General features: G+C 32.4%; 1 protein-coding gene across 1 annotated transcript in view; it reads left to right on the top strand.

Moving 5' to 3' along the window:
• Window positions 1–10757, top strand: part of LOC143253247 (carbonic anhydrase-related protein 10-like) — a 121751-nt gene extending 110994 nt beyond the window's left edge. Inside the window, exons 9-10 of the mRNA XM_076506792.1 lie at window positions 91–133; window positions 7767–10757. Coding sequence (XP_076362907.1) covers window positions 91–133; window positions 7767–7798 — 75 coding nt within the window. The 3' untranslated portion in view covers window positions 7799–10757. The remainder of the gene's footprint in view (window positions 1–90; window positions 134–7766) is intronic.
• Window positions 10758–24266: the final 13509 nt, after the last annotated feature.

Here is a 24266-nt window from a genome sequence, read left to right as displayed (position 1 = left end):
TAAAATGATTCGTGCTAAGATAATTTGGACAAAAGTATCAGAAAGAAATGCAAATAGCTATGGTAGTTACGACTTAGTTTCTTCTTACAGGGCACACATTGTCCAACAATGTTTCAGGACCTCAAATATCGAGGTGAGTAGTGAATATATATATACGATCTTAATGTTTTGTGAACTAACGTTGCAAACGTAGGTTTTATTATAAGGTAAACACATCTATTTGAGATTTATTTAAGTTTGGTGAAAGTATGAAAGAAAGTCTTCATAAAGCTAGAAAGTATTATTAATTTATTTCTACAGTTATTGGCCATAACATTTATTTTGTAATTCTAGTCAGATTAAATAACGAAAATAACGCTGCTAGCAACACATACCTTCTATTAATTATGTGTTATTGTATGGTTTGTTCAAGAGAAACATGTTTTTATAAAGGATGCATAATTTTATAATTACGTGGCTAATATCTTTTAGAAGTGACTTTGGATCATGGTTATTAAATATGCCTAACTATATTAGTAATACTTACTGTTTTCGCACTCTTGATTTAAATAAGGCTATTTTCTCTAAGATTTAGCGTTACCAAAATGTATTGAAGGAACTCTGGGGCGAGGGTGATGTTTATGTCTGTATCTCCCTTCATTATATAACACTCCTATTTACGTTTGAGGTCGATGCTTCTTGAAGTTTATATAGATGAAAAAACAAAACAAAAAAAAAACCCAACAACACAAAAATGCACATAATATTTTGGGATCTCTGTTTTAAATAGAGTCCTTTCTAGTATCTTGAATTACATGGTTTATGAGTTAGTTTCACCATTCTGCAATATTTTAATCTAAAGACAAAAAGTTGGTAAGCAAATAAGAGTAACGCTAACATTAGCTGACGAAATAGTGTTTAGCAGTTTTCGTTAGTTGTCAAGTTATGATTATAACATGAAGGACTTACAGTTGAAGATTTTAAACGGTTATGTAGCAGAGAGTACATTTCTTTCGGTTTGACAATATCACTTTTTTATTTTACTGAATGTTTTTATTGCAAATAAATTTTAATACAAAGTCGAGTAAAGATCTGAAATTCGTCAAATATTGTTTTTCAAGCTAATAGGATATTAAAAGGAAAAATGCAACCCTAGTAATAAAATTTCCTAAACTTTAGATTTTATATTCAATTTCGTTAGGCAATGCTTAAACACGAAATGTTGCCTTTGTTATGCGTTTGTTAGTTCATCATAGCCAAAATTAAAAAGGAAAAGCGGAAATAAACCTATCGTACTGTTTTTTGTTTATTTGGTTTACTTGTTATGAATAAAGTACACATTCATATGTTGTCCAGAATTTAAAATTATCAAATGCTTTGTTTGATTCTGAACACTATGTAGCTCTCGAACAAGCGTGCATAATTCCATTCGCCAGATTTTTCTGCTTTTAATTCTAGAACCACGTGAAGCATCCAGAAAATTTCTAAAGTATCAGAACCATCAATCCTTGTCCAAGATTTAAAAACAGTGAAGTTTTTTTCTCAGTGGTATGTATATAGAGAAGGAAGTTTAGTGTGCCCACTTTCACAAAACGTGATTGACAAAAATATTAAATATGATTTGAAGTGCGTTTCAAAATAACATTCTATTTCGCCTTTATTCACAACTAAGCGATGCAAATCCATAAAATGATAAGCACTCCAATTGGTGTTGGAAACACTAAAATGAGATCTTACAACGCAAGCTTCTAGCGACCACGGCTGATAGGGTTTTACCTAATCCTTATTAATTGTAGGTCATTCTCTTTTCAAGAGCTAATTTCGCAGAACTTGCAGTGGTATTCGCTGTCGTTGCTGCTTTTAGCTCTTTCTCACACGTCGTGTTCAAACATAACACACTTTCCAATTCCAGGAAACCTACTTGATAATGAGTAATATCAACAATATCCTGAACTACTTTTTACTTTTCTGCATCAGCTATTTCCCTCTAAAAGTGTAGCTAAACGATAATAATTACAGCGTAAGTGTCTTGGGTTGACGTAACAACAACAAAATGTGTGCAGTCCATTCTAAAAGCAATTGAGAAGGAAAACAAGACAATATTCTGATTGATCATAAACCGTATGTGAGACTTCATAAACACAACAACCTAACGATGGTGATGTGGTGTTTTGAGAGCTAAGTTGAATGTAAATTTACCACATGATTACTTTAAATATTTCACTGATAGCAAGTTAATTGCCTGTTGTATTCTTTACTGATTTTGTAATACCTAATTTTACATCACGTGTTCGGCCCTGGTGGGTGTATGTGTTTTTGTGTGTTTTCTTATAGGAAAGCCAGATTGAGCTATCTGCTGAGTCCACCTAATTTTAGCGTTGTAAGTCCGTAGACTTACCGCTGTACCAGTGGGATACTGGCCCTGTTGAAAAAAGTTTTTGATAGTCGCTTGCTGGCCTTTCGGAAGTTGTAGTTATTGATTTCGTAGCTCACATCCGTATAGCACTTTATTTAAAATATGGAAGGGGCTTAAAGAGTGTGTGTATTTTTAAAGGAAAACATCCTTCCATAGGGTGTGAATCTCAGACAAATGAAACTACTTTTTCATAATACTTCATAATGAAAAGAAGTTTTGAGTTTTCGATACCGCTTTCAGATATATTTAAAGCTGTGATGGAGAATAAGTTTTTCACTTTCCTTTGCCCTGTAGGCCCCGGCATGGTCGGGTGGATTAAGGCGTTCCAATCGTAACCTGAGGGTCGCAGGTTCGAATCCCTGTCGCACCAAACATGCTCGCCCTTTTAGTTGTGGGGGCTTTATAATGTTACGATTAATCCCACTATTCGTTGTAGCCCAAGAGTTGACGGTTGGTGGTGATGACTAGCTGCCATCCCTCTAGTCTTACACTGCTATATTAGGGACGGCTAGCGCAGATAGCCCTTGAGTAACTTTGCGCGAAATTCAAAACAAAAAAACCTTTGCCCTGCATTCTTGATATAATATGCACATTTATTGACTATGCGCGATCGCCCTCCGCTGGTACAGCGGTAAGTCTCCGGATTTACAACGCTAAAATCAGGGGTTCGATTCCCCTCGGTGGGCTTGGCACATAGCCTAATGTGGCTTTGCTCTAAGAAAACAAACTATGCGCGAAGGAATGGTACAATTTAGCGCTTGTTTAAACATGGCCTTACAATATGTTCTGAACACTTGAAAATTAAATGTTTTAATGTTCAATAAACACAAAACAATTAGTAAGAGATAAGCTAAACACCATACAAAGAAACATGGTATTTTTGTATCCATATATGGTAAATATTTTTAATATTAATGATCAACTTACCCGTTATTATATCAAGCCTGTCGTGATCAAACGTTACAATGGATATATTTCTCGAACATCATAAACAAACGTTCATTTCTGTTTTACATGTAAATAAAACACGGCATTAATGGAAACAAAGATTTTCTTCCTGCTTTATATGCAAATTTCCGGTGTTGATGGGAACAAACGTTTTATTACTGCTTTACAAGTAAATAAATTACCAGTGTTAGTGAATATATTTCTTGCCTCCTGGGATATTGGTGTGTGTATCTATTAAGTTATTCATTTAATCAGAATCATCAATAGCTAATTAAATGTTCGATATAAGCATTTTGGTCTCAGAACACGTCATTGATGTGCAGGGTGCATGCAATAAAATCATTTGTTGTAGGTGATAAACGCTATGGTACATGATGTTGGAAATCGGGAAAAGTGATCATAAACAGTTGGGAGATAAGATGAACCTATAGAAAGAAAGTAATAATTATTTCGCAACTAAGAGGCATATCTGTGGCCATAATTTGCATAATTGATCAAATAACAAAAGAGAAATGGCGAAGCAGGCTGACATCATTTAGATGTTGGCTACAAGAACTGTCAATCTGACCCCACAAGAGAAGACAGGTTTCAACCTATCAGATTATTGGCTATGGAGACACATCAAAGATCGTGATTAATGGAACGTTCTTCAATTATTAGTCATATAAAGAGATGTAATTCAATGCTTATATTCTCGGAACATGTTGCTATCGGAATTTCTATCATTATATTTCGACTAGATGCTGTAGCTTAGAATGAAGGAGAATAAGTTGAACAGGTACTGTATATGTGTGCCACCTGGTGACAATATATTAAATTTATTTCTATACTCTCTTTCCTTTTCTCTTACTGGCTGAAAATTGTGCACCCTAAGTTTTACCTTTATAAATGTTATGGTTTCAAGGCATCCAAAGGATATTATGGTCACCATACATACTTAAAAGTTTTGTTTATTCTCACAAAGAATAACTTTGTTTATTTTTTGTTATTAAATACAGAACTATGCAACAGACTGCATTCTGGCACAGTTGCATAGATCGAACCTTGAATTCAGCGTTTTAAGTTCTCAAAGTTTCCGCAATCACCCGAAAAATATACAAGGGCAAAGAAGTCACCATCTTAATTTAGTCAGTTGCATTACTTTAGAATTAACTGCAGGGCAGTGGACCAAAAGAATCTTAAAATATATAAAAATACAGTTTTCTTAATGAAAATCACTTACCCATTTCCTTTCATGTCTTATTCTTTTTTATCTACCATGCAACTGTTATTTCTTGCTTTCCAGTTAGTAGCTAGTAAGAAGTAAATTACAAAAATATTCCAAATCTTTACTGATTTTTTTTAAAATAACGAACGTATTGTCATTAGGCATGTTAGCATTGAGACTTTAGAAAAAAGAATCTTGCCCTTAGCAGAATTATTACACCATGAAGTTTTTCTTTTTATAAATGTAATTCACATATTTTAAGCTTATTTTTCATTCTCGTTTGTTTCCAAAAATTGAATTTGCTGCCAATAGATTAGTTTCTCTTTCATGTGTTTTGAAATACCAACAAGTTGAAATCGGTACGTTATGGCTCAATGAGGCCAAGAAATATACAGAAAAGATATGTCTACTTTAAAACGTCAAATGTATTCAGTTGGTTCAGTAAAATGACAATAATTTAAACATAGTAAAGTTCGGCTAAAGAATGTTTAGGGAAGTATCACGACTGATCAATACGTAGAAGTTATAAAATAAATATATAAGTAGGTAAATGAAAGATGTGACTGCATAGGCAGGAAGGTTTGGAGAGCTGGAATGGTCAGCGGGAAAAAATGTGGCGAACTAATTCATTCAAAGCATAATACGAGACGTGAGGATTAATTTATCTGCTTGATGAGTAACAGTAAAACTCATAACAGGATTATATTCCTGAAAGAATCTCTAAACTTCATTGGAGATTTTGTGTACAAAGAACATAGCTAAAACCTTTTTAGAGACTTGAGAAGCCTCATCTGGAAAACGACCTATCATTCAACAAGAAAGTGGACTGCCTAGTTGCGGCCTCTAGAAAATCTGGTAATATACCAGAAAGAAGGTGGGCAATAAAACAGAGCCAAGATTAAGCAAAGAAATAAGAGAAGAAGTCAGTGTCTATTTGTTTGTCTATTTTAGAGCAAAATCACATTGTCCACCGAGAAGAATCGAAATCTGGATTTGAGCACTGTAAGTCCGTAAATTTATCATTGTCTAACTGGGAGACAAAAAAAGTCATAATAGTCAACTTGAAGACTGGTGAAAGGAAGGTGAAAGTATGGAAATGTAGTGTGAAAGTATTTTGAATGACACTACCACATAAACCAAATTCAACTGGGCATTATTACTAAAAGGACATTAAGGACATTGGATGGCCCTATCCTGTGATAAATAATATTAAAATTGTCCTATTTATATTGAAGAAAACTTGGTAATAAAAATAATTATGGGAAAAACAATACAGATTAGTAATAATAATAATAAGGTGTAAAGTAAAAATGGTTACTTCCGGCCGATGTCCTTCTTGCTGTTGGTGGTTCGAAATTAAGGACGGCGCAATTCTACCTGTACTTTACACTGTCAGAGAATGCTGCGACGGTAATCCACAATTAGAGGGAAGAGAACTTGCTCATGCTTTGGCTGGTTGCAAACTTACTTGGTTGATAAATACGTTTTTTACTTCTATTTATAACACGATTTTATTATTTTTATGTATTGACTGATGCAACTTTAATGCGAATCCAAATTACAAAAGATAGATTATTTCGTCAAAAATTATCAACAGTTAACAAACGATTTCACGTTTATCCTGTTGAATAACAGTTTAATGATTATTTGGCTGAATAACTCCTTTGAGAGAGGTATAATACCACCATTACCATATAACGTTTAAGCTTTGTTCCTTTAAATAAGGTTTTGATGATGAAACAATGTTTTATGATAGCTACTGTAATGGAACATCACGTTGATTGTTCCCGATTGTATTGAAACGGTCGGGTTCCTAATGGTTTAAAAATTAATATGATTTTTTGTGTAATATATAAAGGATTGCCACTTTGTGAATAATAGTAACTTTTGAGTAAAAATATTAAAAAAAGTATAATAATGTACCAATCACACATTTCTGTGTCAACGAGAACTTTCGCTTAACACCAAGACTTTTCAGGTCTGCTAGAATACGATTGGCAGAGTAGTGGTTGATCTAATAATGTTAGCAAATTAACTGAGATTGACTGTTATAACAGCTGAACTGGATTAAGTTGGTGAAGTGTAACTTTTTATAAATTTTACTTATGTCACATTACACCAGAATTAGAATATGGATATTTTTTCAACACTATATATTATTGATTATTATTGAAAAATATAAGATAATGTACAGTGAACTTTCTAAAAATTTGTATTAAAATTTGATATACTATTTTTGATGTGGAGAAAACTAACACTGAATATTGCCATAACAGAATATTGCCCTTAATGAGTTTCAAAATCAATAAAACATTAATTTGGGGTTAAATACAGAAGGGTTATTAGTGGCATGATATTAGTGTGCAAAAAAAAAAGTTATTTTCTAAGAATTTCAATGTCGTTGCATAACTTTTAGGGGTGTATAAACCTGTTCTAAGTACTTCGTAATTAAATGTTCGACCTAACGTAAAGAAACGGAAAACAAAATAATTGTAAAAGTCAGATAAATATTTCATTACCGATGTTTAGATAATATATTGTGTTACCTATTTAAAAGAAAATGAAGAACCGTGTTGGATTCTTGCTCATTAAGGTTTGTGTGAGTAAAAACGAATTATGTGCATATTTTGATCGAAATTAGTAACACTTTAAATTGTCATTTCTAAACAACAGATAGGATGATATTAATTTAATCAGCAAGTTTTATAGGAATGCATTTAAAATTTTAGATATGTATGTGAGGCGCTTCTCTTATTTATGTATACGTTTCTCCTGAGGAAGAGAAAACTGGTATATTTGTTTGTTTAGTTGGTGAATTAAACGGTACAAAGTTCTTTTGTTGTAAGTAAGTACTACTCGGTATATCTGAATGTTTGATACCTTCTAAAAGATAGTGAAATTCACTCTGTTTTACACTTTAAATGATTTACATAATTTTGTTACAAATATATTAATGTGTCAAAAATAAAATTTAGATCCACTATTAGGGAACAAGTTTATACAAGTACAATCTAAACTTTATTTTAGGTTACTCTACAAGGTATTGTGTATTTACCTACTAATAGAATACTAGTAGTATACAGTATATTTAGATAAAATATTACCCGAAAAAATAATAAAACAAAGTACAATAAAGTTAATAACGATTCACTAGGAGTACAGGCACACAGCAGCCTGAAACTGAACTCGATATAGTTTATTTCTTTCAAATTTTAGTGAATTCTCAGTCGTGGAACGATGGGTCCTGACGTCCGCGACCAATGAGGAATACCAACTGAATAAATCAGCTGTTTGTGCCATCAATAACCTCCGCGCCAGTCTTCAGTCACTGTAGTAACACTTATACACGGACAGTTTGATCAAGCTGTATGAAGTTCTGATTTGCTTATAGCCATCTGATTTGAAATTCCACAGTTTGTATATAGAGTTTGTGTTTTTTTTGTTTATTTTCTTGACAGAGATGAACTGAAAACTTGTGTGGTGGGCGCATATAACTCATTTGAAACATTAGTGTTAGATTAATAGTGAAACTTAATAAGATTTTAATGACTTTTGTTGCAAATGAGAATTTTAATCTTTTATGGGGTCAAACATAGAATAACTTGGCTAAAACCTTGCACATTTTCTTCACTTACTTGGATTATAATATCTTAATTACTTGCAACGTGATTGTACAATACGATAATTTGATGAAGGTATATTATTAACTAAATGAGCTGTCACAGTTTCAAATTGCAAAGTTCTGAAAACTGTCATTTCTTGTAACACAGACCTTGCATATGAAATACTCATGCATAGTATTATTGTTCGAGAATTTAGTTTATTAGCTGCTAAATATGGCTATCACTTAGGTCGAAATATGGTTACAATGTTCACGATTATCAAGTACATTTTATTAAAGTGGCATTGTTTATTCACATTTCTCTCAGACAAAACATACAATCAAGCTAGAACATCCAAAGAGGTAATATAATAGTATGCGTATAGTTAAGACCCTCGTTTTTTGGACAGAAAACACTAGATTATTTACTTATTAAGTACATACTTTATAAACATGTTTCTATTACATAGATATAAGGAGAAATTTCTGACTGCGGAAGGAGGCAAAATAATTATCTCAAAAAAGAGTTTTGAGGCTCTTTTAAATGGAATTCTAAGGCACAAAACCTCTCTAGTGCCCAGGTATCAGTAACTAAAAACTCACTCAAAGTTTATAGGGAAAACAGTGTGCATCTTTTCAAACGGGAAAATGTAACTGTTGAATTAACGTAGATTCGTGCTATGCTTCATGAATATTAAAAGACATGTGTCCATAAACACTTGGAGCTTTACAAATTCTTTGAATTTTTATTTTTATTAATCATCACGGACGAAAATGTTCGATTTAATTATATTATCTGACAACAAATTATATCTGGAATCTTTAAAACCTTTTGACTCATAAAAAGTTAAGTAACATAAAAAATCTCAAGTAATTTTGTTTTCAAATCCTACAATGTCTGATCCTGTTTCGGTCATAAAAGTTTGTAATTTCATTTTTATGACTGCATTGGGAAGCAGAAAACTACTGTTTTTTCTATGACGGAGAAAATAATATATTTTTCTTTTTTTCTCTACGTTGTTTCCTGTTTTTTGTTTCTAGAGGTCCAACAGTTATAACTTTGGGAAAAATCGCCCCCTTCATTCTGACATCTGTATGTTACAGTCTTTTAATTATTTTTCTTTCATAATCTGAGAAAAAATGTTTCTTTAAAGTTTTTTACGCTAGCAACTAAATCACCCACTTTGCAACTTGAAAGTAACATAACCTAGAATATAAAAGATATATTGTGACAAATATACAAATGTGAATTAGTTGTTTTCAATTAAACCATAGAGCTTTTATGAGTTTTATTAGAGGTAGTTTGGCGCATTAAAAAAAGTCCACATAGTAATTTATCACCAGATGTCTTCCTTTTTTCTAAGTTATTACTGATGGATTAGACATTGGTAGCATTTTACCAACGTTTAGTACATACAGTTTTAATATATTCGCTGGCTAACTTATCGAAAAATTAATTATAGTGTTTTATATGCGTAATATTTAGTATTTTACGAATCATTTTTCTGAAATTAATTATTGGTTGGGTTGTTCTGTCAGATAACTTGTTTGATCCTAAGCGATTCACCATCATATATCTTTTTGCTAATTCTTTTTTTTTATTTCTTAAATCGCTTCGAGGTTGGATATTTCTATTATTTATTTAAAACTATAAGCCAAGCGCTTCATTAAAATTTCAGAATGTGTTCCAACACTCTCTCGGTATAGGAGTGTAATACCATCTATGTTTAAAATATCTTAACATAAAAACCATATTTGATTTGATGTAGAACTTTTAAATTATTATTCATTTATATATATCTGTATATATGTAGGTGTGTATGTATGTATTTATTACTGTGTATTATATTAAAACCAAACGTTTTGTAAGTTAATGAATTATATCAATGAGACACTTCAAAATATAATGATGGATATTATTCACTTATATTTAAGAATCATTTCTAAGTTAACCTGTCAACTTTAACAGTTATTTTTTGAAAGGCAATAAAAGGAAAAAAAGAAATAAAATAAAATTAGCATAATTTGTTTCATTCTTTAAGCTGTAGAAAAATATAATGCAAGGAAATGATAAGACTATCAATGTTTTGAATAAATCGAAGTCGAAGCGAGATTTTACTGACGAATCTAACTTACTGGTTATGTGCATAGCCTTTAAGTCCCTACGATGCAGAGCTACTTTTATGGCTGTTGCTTAAGTGTCGTATGAAACTGTCCAAAGAATGAATAACTTATCAAAGGAATCAGTACTACGGTTATTGTAATGTTATACAACGTGTTTTTTTTAGCAAGTACGATTGAAATAAGGCAGACGAAGCTAAGAAAAAGAAGATATGATTGATCTTTTTAAATGATTAGTTTTATAATTTTATTATTTGCTAAGAAAATCAGAACCGCTAAACGAATATATCTGTTCCAACTGTTTTCCAATAAACTGTAACCATTTTGTTTTTTTTATCTCAAGAGACCACGTTTACCAAGGAAAATAAAGAAACTGTACCACGGTTAAATTTTATCTTATTGAATATTATGTCTGAGAAAAAATGTTCTCTCTCAAAAGTTTTGTCAGATGTATCCTAACTAATACTTGAAATTCAAATAAAATTGACGCCTTTGTGAAAAAACACACACACTTAATCTGTGTTTTGCGTGTCTCTTGTCTTGGTTTGATGTTGGACATGGTAAATAATATGGCTCTGAACGGACTCGAAGCTGTATGCATCTTCATTAAATTTCCATAAATATTGATAAATGCTGTCGGTTGTCCTTTTGTGGTTGATATTTATTGCACGAAACGGTTCATTGTGAATATCGATAGGCAGCCTAGAAGAGCCCTTGCTATAAAATTCAATTTGATAAATACTGCAAGGTGCTCTTAAGGACTGATTTTGTTGTTGTTTTGCAGAGAATTATAATCTATATTTCTAACTTAGTATTTCTTCATAGCATTTATAATATGATATAGCAAGAAGAACTTGTTTTATTTACATATTTGTCTTTAAGCATAAAATTTCATAATGGGCTATCTGTGCTCTACCCACCTTGAATATCGATACCCGATTTCTAAAGTTATAAGCCCTCGGACTTGCCGCTCAGTCGCAGGGGTTTGATTCTGTTGAATTTCGCACAAAGCTACACGAGAGCTATCTGCGCTAGCCATCCCTTATTTAGCAGTGTTGAACGAGAAGGAAGGCAGTTAGTCATCATCACCCACCGCCAACTCTTGGGCTACTCTTTTACCAGCGATTGACTGTCATATTATAAGGCCTCAACTGCTGAAAGAGCGAGCATGTTTGGTGCGACGGGGATTCGAACCTGCGAGCTTCGGATTACAAGTCGAATGCCTTAACTACCTGGCCATGCCGGACCAGTCGCAGGGAGAGTTGGACATAGTAATTTGTAAGGTTCTCAAAAGCTTGTATTCCATACAAAGTAAAATCTCCGATAGAATTGTTGAAAATAAGTTGCTAATTAATATTCTTGTCCTGAGCTAAAGTTTTGTAGCGATTAAGAAATCAGACAGCTAAAATTAATAATAATACTAACAGTTTTAGCTTCATTTTCAATAATGTACTTTTGGGTGTCAAAAATACAATTTTGTCATTCTGGAATATGTATAATTATTTGTTGCTAGGCACAAAGTTACTAACAGACTATTTATGCGATGCTCATGCTCATCGCGAGTTTCGAATCCAAAATTTTAGCGTTATAAGCCATGCAACCTATTGTAGAGCCATTGGGGGGCAGCGAATGCATATACAACTATGATTAGTTCAAGCTTTACAGAATCAGTACAACTCTCTCTGCTTATTGTAATATAATTCATATTAAATATCGTTAGTTAACTAGCTCTTATCGAGCTAGGATTGTTTATATTTGGACCACATTAAATTAACTCTTACATTGAATAATGGCAAGCGGATCCTCATTGATCTTAAATACATTTTATTTCATTCCCTTACTTAACATACGCTAGCGTGTTTCATTTTAAAATTCACCGCATATTGACTTAAAATTAACAAATACCTCAAAAGACGCACACGGTAGGCCCGGCATGGCCGAGCGCGTTAAGGCATGCGCTCGTAATCTGAGAGTCGCGAGTTCGCATCCGAGTCGCGCTAAACATGCTCGCCCTCCCAACCTGTATGGGCGTTATAATGTGACGGTCAATCCCACTTTTCGTTGGTAAAAGAGTAGCCCAAGAGTTGGCGGTGGGTGGTGATGACTAGCTGCCTTCCCTCTAGTCTTACACTGCTAAATTAGGGACGGCTAGCACAGATAGCCCTCGAGTAGCTTTGTGCGAAAATTCAAAACAAACGCACACGGCAAGCTAGAACGAGTTGATTATAATCAAAACTGATTTAGTAGACCTAATTGTTCCGGCTGCTTAATTATTTTATGAAAAGTCTTGTTTGTTTATTATTAAACAAAAAAACTAAAGAATGCGTTGTCCGTGCTGTGCCTATTGCAAGAATCGAAATTCTCAACATTAGCGTTATAAGTCCTCAGGCTTACCGCTGATCTATTTGAGAGAAAGATGAGATGCATAGACTAATGTTTTGCATTTTATTGAAATTTACCAACACAGACGTACATTACGTAAATATGTATGCACATAGATTTACGTTTTGAATTGTCATAGATATGCGTGAGAGCAACATATCAAGTTTTAAAGAATTCAAAAAAAAATTTAAATAATTCCTACGTTTAGAATTAGAAGATGCGTCATTTACTGTTGTTTACTATTACATTTGCAATTAAATAGTTGAAAATAAGTATTAACACTGTTTTCCGCGAAAATGAACGACAAATTAATGCTTTAAAGAAATAGAACTCAGTAAGACACATATAGTAACATGGATGAAATTACAGAACGGAGTTATCCTAAAATTTTCGTGGTAGTAGAGCTTAGTGTTTTAGCTCAATAGTGCATAAGTATATTAAATGTACGTTTGTTCATAATTAATTTACAGTGGAGCGCCATTAAGCCGCGGACCAGTAAACCGTGAAATCGCTTAAGCCGCTGTAGCAAGTCTTGTGAGCGATGTGAGCGAGGATTATCGCGGCTCACCGCTAATTTAAGAACGTGTAAAAACGCGGCTTACGAATTTAATCCTGGCTTTATAACTTCAAGGGGATATTTAAAAAAGGACTTGCTTTGATTTGGGAAATAAATAAAATATATTACAATAGAAATCGACCGTTAATCTACCTTATCCGCTCTCTATGTTAGCTTTATGGAGGCCGCCATTGTTATCGAATCACACCTCTCCATACATTAAAGTTAATTCGCGGTAAATTCGTGAAAAAAAGTGATAAATAATTAAAGTATTATTTTTAATTCAATAATCCGATATAATGATCACGCAATGGCCCGGATGAGGCTCCTCGGCGGAGCTGTTGGCGACTTCGGCTTTTCAGTCACAAAGGTTTAAGCCGCGGACCACTTAAGCCGCGGTTAAGCAGGTTGACCCCCCAAGTACCGCGGCTTAACGGCGCTCCACTGTATGTCAAGGAATTCGTTGCCAGTACTGAAAAGAAATCAACCTAACCTACCAGTAAATGAAACAACTTGACGGTGGACTAAGAATACTTAGGTAATCATGTAACAGAGAACCTCTTATTTGGAATAAACACAATCGGCAAGGAATATTTCCACAAATTATTAACCAATGAAAGGATTCCTAGAGTTTGTGTCACTCGTGACACGACATAAAATATGCCCATTTATTACGTTTTAAGGGAGATTATATAATAGTTGTCTCTTGTTTCATCCAATATAATTAATTATCTTATATTTAATTAAACATCTACGTTTCTTCCCAAATCATAAAAGCGTACATAAGTTATTAACTTCTTTATCAATAAACAATAATTTATAGGTAATTAATAATTTGAAGCTTAATAAAAACGAAACAGATTGTTAATCACATCTAATTACATGTCTCATTATAACCTGCCCCCCGCTAGTACAGCGGTATGGCTCCGGATTTACAGAGGTTCAGATTCCCCTCGGTGGTCGCAGCAGATAACCCGATGTGGCTTTGCTATAAAAAAACACACACTCATTATAACCACTTTTCGCGAAGACAAATATATGTCGCTACTTGCTCACTTTTTGGTTTCTCAAAGATGACGAATTTTTCCGTTGAGAATTCCAATCTTATTACTTTGTGACTCAATTTATTTCTTAAATAAATGATATACACATTTTATCACTTGTATTGACGTTTTAACATGGAGCTGTTTTTTGGTTTTACATGAAAATGGACCAAGAGTTTTCAATTAATTGTGCCCTTTATCTCAGTAAAGTATGATAACAGATTTTATTAGCAATAAAACTCTTGTAAAAAGGTATTTTTACAGCCTTTAAAAAACGTTAAATCCGACAAATTCATGTAAGAATTCAAATAGTGCACATAGCTCTTCATTTTTAACCTGACAAATCATAGATGGGTCATAACTTGTAATGAGAATAGTTCCAGTAAAAGCATATCAAAGAAATCTAAGAACACTGTGTGTTGTATAGCACGTAGATATTGTAAGTACCTAGTACCAATTACATACTTTTTATACATATTATAGTTTGCTCTCATCGTTCCATTTCAGCCATAAAATAATAAGGAGAATAGTTGGCTCATATCTTGTCTATCTGGATTTAGCTGAAAAAATTATAAATAACTAATTAGTGGTACAAAACATTTAAAATTATAATTGTTATCAATTACAGTTTGAGGGTATTATTTAACAATAATAATTCTATAATAATGTAAGGGCAAAATATTTCATGATTTTTTTTTTAATTTCGCGCAAAGCTACACGAGGGCTATTTGCGCTAGCCGTCCCTAATTTAGCAGTGTAAGACTAGAGGAAAGGCAGCTAGTCATCATCACACACCGCTATCTCTTGGGCTACTCTTTTACCAAAGAATAATGGGATTGGCCGTAACATTATAACGCTCCCACAGTTAAAAGGACGAGCATGTTTGGTGCGATGGGGATTCGAACCCGCAACCCTAAGATTATAAGTCCAATGCCATGGCGGGCTCATATTTCATGATACCATTTATATAAGCAGTTTACTTGGCAATATAAAAATTTACCCCAGCTATGAAACTTCAATATTATCTAAAGGAAACATGGAAAACAAAAAAATAAAAATAACAGTTACGAAAGGAGTAATTATCGATGAAAAATATTTACTGCAATATCGACGATACGGTTTACGTCTAGATATATTTGGTGATTTAATTTTTTACAGTTTAAAACACATATTACGTATTATAACTTATCTTAAAAGAGGCTCCAATTTATTACGTTACTTATTGCAATTTGAAATGGTCTGAAACTAAGTAAAATTGCAACATAACTTTAGAAATTAATTAAATGTAGAGATGTATCAAATTTATGATGCTAACCAACAAGATTGATACACACAGTTTACTCTCCTAAAACCAAAATATTTTGATATATAAACAACAATACAATTTATAATAACAATTATTACAAATAATGATTTATATACAAAAGTTTTATAGACTTGCAACTAATATTGAGTCTTCTATCTGGACTGGAACTGAATATTTTATTGATAGTTCATGATGAGTGAATTAGTTTTGAATTAATATCAGGACAGTTCTTTAAACGGGTAGTTTGCTGATTTACTGAGCACACATAAGTTTATCACCAACGAAAATATCTAATGTCCTCGTAGAAATACTAACGTCCGAAGTTAATTCTCTGAAGTCAAACATTTTGTAATCCTCGAAATCTACAAACGTTCCTGGTCAAATATCTGTAATTTCCCGACTGATAACAGCTTATCACAGTTATAGCTTCCGATGTTTACAGTATATTAACTGTATGTAGCAAACCAACAATACATACTGTCACTTAGCCTGTTGCGATGATTTATAAGCTTGAGAGGAGAGTTTCTAGAAATTTCAGCTAAGGCAACAATGTTGGTATTTATATACGTATATACACTATTGATTCTTACACTCGAGAATCTTCTACAAATTTAATGAATAGGCGAGAATTTCACAATCCACATTTAACAATATGAGTTACATGCATTTCTAAATATATATATAACTAAAACAAATACCTATATTAAAATAAATACATAATAGTAAATTCGCTACACAAGAACGTTCTTCAAGAGATTTTTCTGTTCCCTCTTTGGCTGGCGATATTATTTTATAACATCAAAATCTGGGGTTCGATTCTTTGAAATGAACAGAATGCAGATCACCCAAGCCCGGTGTGTAGCTTTTTACTAGAAATTATCACAGCTCTGTTATGCCTTAAGATTGACATACGACAAGTTGTTGAATAAAATTTTAGCATATTACTCTTTTTTTTAAGTTTTAGAACTATTTACTGTGTTCTTAGTCAGTGTAGATTTTGAAGTAAGATAACGAATAACAAAAGAAATGTGTTAAATTTCGTTTACATGCATGTATACCGGAATTTCCGAACACAAAATCTCCTCTTGAGAAAAATTATAGATGGAAAGATATTTACATTTTAATTAATAGGAATAGAATAGTAAGCTTATGAAATTTGACTTCCTAGATATGTCAGTAAAACTTTGAAATTTTAGAAAATTTCATGTTAATCAGTGTTGGCATCGGCCCACTAGAAATTCTAATAGCATTACTTTTAAAATTGATTATCACCGAGACACTCCAGTATATAAACAGTAATAAAGTATTCTTAAAGCTATTTTGATAACTGTACAAAGGTATCTTATAAAAACATCATCAAGTTATGAAAATAAATTCGTTAGTACTTAAAGATATTCAATAAATAACATTTTATATAGATATAATATTTTTACATAAGAATAGTTCCTCCAATCTTACTTGTAAATAATAAAACCTCTGGAATTTTACGAAATTGTGACTTTACTTATAGATAGAGACAATAATAGTAATAATAAAAATACAATATTTCGAGTCGTTTCTAATCTCCAGTTTCAGATCTTTGTTTTGTTTTACATATAAATCACGAACTTAAATACCCATCCTTTGCACAGGTGCAATAAAAACTCCTTTTTAACAAAAGATAGAAAATTGTGTTTCTGTTTGTTTATTTTTTCTTCTTAACATAATAAACATTAAAACTACAATGAGAAATGCATAAGTGTACCAATACTGAAAAGATTGAAATTGTTTCCAAGAATTCTATCAATATGAAATTAGGTGGAGGTTCAACCCCCTCCTCCTTACCTTTCTCATATCATCCTGTATTTCTATGTCAAGTTTAGGGCTGATTGATCAAGAAATATGGAAACGTATAAGGAACAGATACACATATATACTGACGTTTATTTATATAGATTACCACTGAAACGTCTAATATACAAATTCTCTAGTCGATATCGTGTATGTATAGATGCTGTTGAATTAAATGACGTTTTTTTTTCCTTTATAGTGGATAAGTTGGTTGCGATGTGAGTCCATACACATAGCTTAATTTGTTTCACTTGTTGGGTGTGAAAAACAGTCATTTGATTTGATTACAGACTTAATTATCAACTAATAAAGACAGGTTAAAATTCACTATTTCTAAGACTGTAGTACTTTGCATATACATTTATCACAGTTTCTTATTATAGTCTACTTTCCATTTCTTTTACACATGTGTGATCCATCAACGTAGTTTGCAAGAGCATACATGAAAATGGACAATTAGATAAAGTGAAGACACAGACGCCGTTGTCAACAGGAATTTTATGAGATAACTTAAATGTAAATATCATAAGGTGATTAAATTGGGTTTGTGACATTGATAATGACATTGAAACATGTTTTCATATAACTGGTTGATTGTTTATATGCTATATCAAATGTAAAGAAACTTATACATGAATATTATCGGAATAATAGGTATTGTTGATACCAGTTTTTTATAGCCAGTAAAACAGTTTTTTGTTACCCGGTGAAACAGCGGTCAGTTTAGAAACTTCCAACACTAAAATTCATTGTCCAATTCCTTGCACTGCACAATCCACTGTGACTTTTTTTTAAGAAGCAAAATCATTTTTTTTATGTTTACAGTCTTTATACCTGGCGAATTTTTATCTCTTTCAATTTATTGGCTTCTCGGGTAGTATTTATAACTAAATGATAACCACATTATTGGAGCTCTAGTGATTTTGGTGTGAAATGATAAAAGGACAGACATTAATTTTAGAAGTAGAAGGGCTTCGAAAATTGACAGTTGGTAAACAGTGACAAGGAAAGTCTCTAGCCTGTAGATACAACCAGTTTTTTTTAATGCTTACATCTAAACAGAATGTTTAGTGACAACAAGGGACTTGTTGATTCATCTCGAACGTTCTATCCACTAAGCTAACTAAACTATTAAGTAAAAATATTAAAGACAGCCCATATGATTCAAGTATATCTAGCAATCTTTCTTTTAAATCCACTCAAATTTACTACATCCACAACATCCGCAGGCAACTTCTTCCATAGAGCAACAATCCTATTTGAAAAATAATATTGTCTTGGTTGAAGACTGCTTCTACGTTGCCTAAATTTATATTTGTTTTTTAGTTTTTTATTATCCCTGTTAAGTATGAAAAATATTGATGCATCAACATTATCGATTCCTTTCATATTCTTAAATATTTCAATCAGATCCACCCTAAATTCCCTTTTTTCAATAAAAAACAATTTTAAGGATCTTAATCTTTCCTCATATTACAACCTCTCCATCCCAGATACCATTCTAGTAATCTTCCTCTGAACCCTTTCCAACAATTTAATTTTTTTTCTAGAGTAAAAACTTAAGACTGAACACACTAAACCAAAATGATCTAACCAGTGACTTGTACAATGAAATTATAACCTCCTTAGACTTTTATTCAGTATTAATGTAGGTAAAACCTAAAATTCTATTTGCCCTACCACTAGCAACAGCACACTACTTGGATGGCTTTAGAGACTTATCAAAACCCATCTGCTATTTGTCCATTTAATTGATCTAAAACCTTGTATGAAGTAGCAGCATCCTCTTCACAACCAGCAATACCCAAGACCTTCACATCATCAGCAATTTATAAGACATACAATTCTTCTTGCTTAAACACTTCAATCAAGTAATTGGTATTAAATTGGGTCTGTTAATCTGAACTACATTTATACAACCTCCCGCTTTCTTTAATTCAGCCACTCGTCTATTCAATTAGTTAACTTATTCTCTACACTTTAGAAATAAGCTTCTTCACAAGCCTTTTATGTAACACTTTGTCAAATGCTTTTTTTAAAATCCAAATACACTAAATTTACACATTTATGCTTAACTACTTATGCAGTAACATTTAAAAAGCATGTCAAAACATTTATAAGGCAATATCGGGCTATCTGCTGAGTCCACTGAAGGGAATTGAACCCATAAATTGAGCATTATAAATCCGTGGACTTACCGCTGTACTATCGGGGGGCGTACAATGTGTGTAGATAAATTGTTACCTATCAGTATTGTTACCTCAGCTGAAAGTTTCAGAAAATCCCCTATCTAGCTTATAAAAGGTAACCAACGCAATATGTGGAAATCGTTTTATATTGTTGGTTTGTTACAGTTAGTATGCGACAAACCTCGGAAAGTACAACTGTGGTAAACGCTTGTCAATCAGAAAATTATGGATATTTAACCAAGAATGTTTACATATTTTGAACATTACACTTCTTTGTTTAAGCACAAAATTATGCTATGAGCTATCTGTACTTCACTTGCTACGGGTATCGAAAGCCGGTTTATAGCAGTGTGAATCTGCAGATATACCTCTGTGCCACATTACAAATCGTTTAACTTCAGTGAATTAACTTTAGACCTTAGATATCTTCGTCGGTGAAAAGTCAGCTTGTAACAGGTGTGAGATCAACCAAGCAACTGAGTTAGCTAGCTATCCGTTAAGCGAACTGTACTGATGTCAACTTGAAAGTAATTCGTTTATGGTGAACCGTTGATCAAATATTCCGTTCCAGACCAGATTGAAGATCCAGTATTGTTTGATAACTGTATTACTGTTTTTGTATTCAAATACATTTTTCTTAAGAAAGAAAACTGTTTGTGTCAATCTTGTCGATAAATATCATAAATGTGACACATATTGACACTTAATTAACTCTTAAATTTAGATTAAAATTTCACACAATTCGAAATCGTAATACTTAACACGATAAAGTAGAAACCAGTTGAAGATAAATTATAATAAATAACAATATTTTGTAAGTGAAGAAAAATTACATAATTACTTAACACATGAAAAAATTCCTTATCACAATCAGGTCCAGTTTTACGTTGGTAGCAAACCTTGGCGTGGGTGATTATTTATAAAACATCTTAGTTAATAAATTTCCTTCAACATAATAATGAGCAGATAATGAACGAAATATAATACAAAAAGAATAGTGTGCGTATTAGGCCACATACCCTGCCACACATTCACATATCCCATCCATTCCTTTTCCCTTCAAATGAAAATAAACGTTTTGTATTCTTGCCCCGTCATGTATATCATATAATCTGCCTAAATAAAATAATTCTCAGTATCACTACTTGTCACGCCTTGGCTTATTTTTTTGAATATTTTTCCTCAAATTAATAATATGCTCTCAGTAACATGTAAGCAGTATTCTTTTTTAGTCAAATAATTTGTTTTTGCTACAAGTCAGATGCATTTTCAATTTCCATATGTTCCGATATTCTGTTAAAATGTCTTTCCTATTTGAAATTGAGCACAAAAATCATTCTTTTTTTAGAAATGATCTAGTAATGTTTCGTCCATTTTCTAGGAAAATCTTGTGTTAATTAATCAGTTTTGCAAAATATTGTATGGAAAATCTTAAAATACTAGATACAATTTAATACTGTATTGAAGTAAATGTGGACACCATCTATCTTGTAAATTCTTGCACTATCTTTCTAATTAAGATTCCTCGCGATGTAGAAAATGATAAGAACAATCGCTTATTGGAAAGTTATCCATTGAAGAAATAATTTAAATACCTTGTAGAAAGACTTTAAAATTTTGCTTTCTAAATTTCAGTAATTACCTTTTTTTTTAGCAAAATAAAGGTTTATCTTGCACATTTAAGGTAATATTTATGTGTTTATTTGTTTGTTTTGAATTTCACGCAAAGCTACAAGAGAGGGCTTATGGGCGTTTCTTTTACCAACGAATAGTGGAATTTAACGCCACGTTAGAGCGCCCACACGGTGAAAGCTCGAGCATGTTTGATGTGACGGGAATTTGAACCCGCGACCCTCAGATTACGAGTCGATCTTTAGTTTCTAAAATTGTCATTAATGATAGTATAAGAATAGCAAATTAAACTGAGCGAAATGTGCATACGTACTTTTATGTAAATCATATTAAACATAAGTGTTTTTATTGTTATAGGAAGAGAAGTGAAGCGCTTGGTATTAAATTAAGTTTCTAAAGTACAATAACATATGTTAAGTATTATAATTTATCCTGGATAAGTCTATGGTTTATTATGTTACGTATTACGATTTCATATAACCAAAACTTTGAATTAGTTTTTGGAAGTTAAGGGTGAATGCCGATATGTATCAAATACATGGCATTTGCAAACAAGAATTATAAACACAATTTTCTTGATTAACATAAATATATCTTAATATACAAAAAAATAAAGTAATTTATAATAACAGTTATTACAAATAATGACTTGCATACAAAAGTTTATAAATTAACAAACAATATTGAGTCTTCTATCTGGTCTGCAACTGAATATTTTATCGACAGTTCACAATTAGCGAATTAGTTTCGAGTTAATATCCATACAGCTCACTTAACGGGTAGCTAGCTAGCTGCTTTACTGAACTCACTCAAGTTTAACATCGACAAAAATATCTAATGTTCTCGTAGAAATACTAACGTCCAAAGTTAATTCACTGAAGTTAAACAATTTGTAATGTTCAAAATCTGTTTGTTTTATGGAATTTCGCGCAAAGCTACTCGAGGGCTATCTGCGCTAGCCGTCCCTAATTTAGCAGTGTAAGACTAGAGGAAAGGCAGCTAGTCATCACCACCCACCGCCAACTCTTGGGCTACTCTTTTTCACTAACGAATAGTGGGATTGACCGTCACATAATAACGCCTACACGGCTAAAAGGGGCGAGCTTGTTTGGTGCGATGGGTATGCGAACCCGCGACCCTCGGATTACGAGTCGCACGCCTTAACCCGCCTGGCCATGGCTAGCCGTTCAGAACCTATCATCGTTTCTGATCAAATATCTGTAGTTTTCCGATTAATAAGCGTTTATCAAAGTTTTAGCTCCTGAGCTTTATAGTATACTAACTGTAGCAAACCAACAATATTATAGTGTCTCTTGGCACGTCAATTTATAAATTTTTCGGGTGAGGTTCTTGAAAGCTCAGTTGGCAATACTATTCGAAGATACGCTTGCGCTTTCGTAAAACATATATTGTTGATTTTTATATTCGAGAATCTTCTAGAAATTTAGAGAATAGGCGGGACTTTCACAATACACATCTGGTACTATACATTACATGCATTTCTCAACATATATTTAACTAAAATATCGCTTTTAAAATAAACACACAATAGTAACTCGCTACAAATCCTTCTACAATTTCGATTCACAACTTTTATTTATGCCTTACTTAAAAATTTAGGGTTAACACAATTTTAGATGATTAAAGTTACATTGTATTAGCAGCACAGTTTTTCATAGTATTGCCTTGTTAATCATAAGTCTAGTTTAGTTAACTTTAAATTGAGAAAACACCAAGTTTACTTTTAAACCTATCAAGTAACTCATCTCGTCATTTTAACCTCAGAATATTTGCATTACTGTCCTGTCTTCTAATAACAAAAGACCGCCTCTAATAATAATACTGTATTAAATACCGGAAAAAATACAATAACATGACTTAATATAGGATGTACAATAAGTATGATATGACTCATGTTCTTTCTACATGTGTAGATTCATTCGAAGTGTGTAATGTTGCATTTGTTGAGTTTACAGCTCGTATCAATACATTGTTGGTGGTGTGAGTGGCCTTGTTTTATTAAGCAGCAGCAGTGTTAGTGTTTGAATAGTTTATTTGTATTTCTTCCAAACTTATTTACTTTTATGATATTTCAAAACTGTCGTTGCTTGATAGTTTTATTGAATATGGCGAAATGTGATTGAAAATATTATCTAAAATCGAAAACAATAATATTTAACCTTGAAATTTAGTCTTATGTATTGATCATTAGACAACTTGAACATTACCATGACATTCCAGATGAAATCCAAGTGATATTTAACCAAAGCAGAATCTCTGCAAGTAAATAAAATATACATATTAACAGAAATTTCTCAAATTTATTTACTAATGTGATATAATAGGGCTCACTTCTTGAGGTCTAAACCTACAGGATAAGAGAGCTTTCTTCTAAAATAATTCCTCTTGAGTTGAAACAATAAGAAAAGTAGGTACATGGTACAAAACAATGAAAGTGCGAAAACTGTTAATAGTGTTGGTAAATGGTAACAAAAGACGAGAAGAAATTTTTAAGAAACTTGTTAAAAGTAAAAACAAATGTTAAAAAGCTAGAACAAAATCAAAGTTATTTCTCATTTCAAATGATCTATTTATTTGTAGTTAAGTAAAAACTACCCAATAAACTACCTATGCACACCATGAGTACTTAAACCCGGTTTATTGTGTTGTGAGGCTGTAGACTTACTACCTTGCCACTTGGTGCTTGGAATAATTTGAAATTTCATGTGCATAGCTTTCAAACACTTCAATTAGAATTAATAACGTAATTGAATTAAATTAGTAATTATGAAAAATTCGTTGTCACCCGCCGTTACAGCGGTAAATCTACGGATTTACGACGCTAAAATCAGGGGTTCGATTCCCCTGGGTGGACACAGCATATAGCCCGACGTGGCTTTGCTATAAGAAAACACACACACACTGAAAAATTCGTTTTCAAAAGTACGATTCCTCTGTATAAAGTGGCCTTGCATAATCATTAGATTAAAAGTAAATACGGAAATTAAAAAGTTTCTGAGGAGAAAGTAACATTTTTAATTGTAAGTGAGCTTTAT

Source organism: Tachypleus tridentatus, chromosome 6 (genome assembly GCF_004210375.1).
Source record: "Tachypleus tridentatus isolate NWPU-2018 chromosome 6, ASM421037v1, whole genome shotgun sequence".
Lineage (NCBI taxonomy): Eukaryota > Metazoa > Arthropoda > Merostomata > Xiphosura > Limulidae > Tachypleus > Tachypleus tridentatus.
Note: the sequence above shows the minus strand (reverse complement) of the source record. Positions and strands in the feature narration are given on the sequence as shown.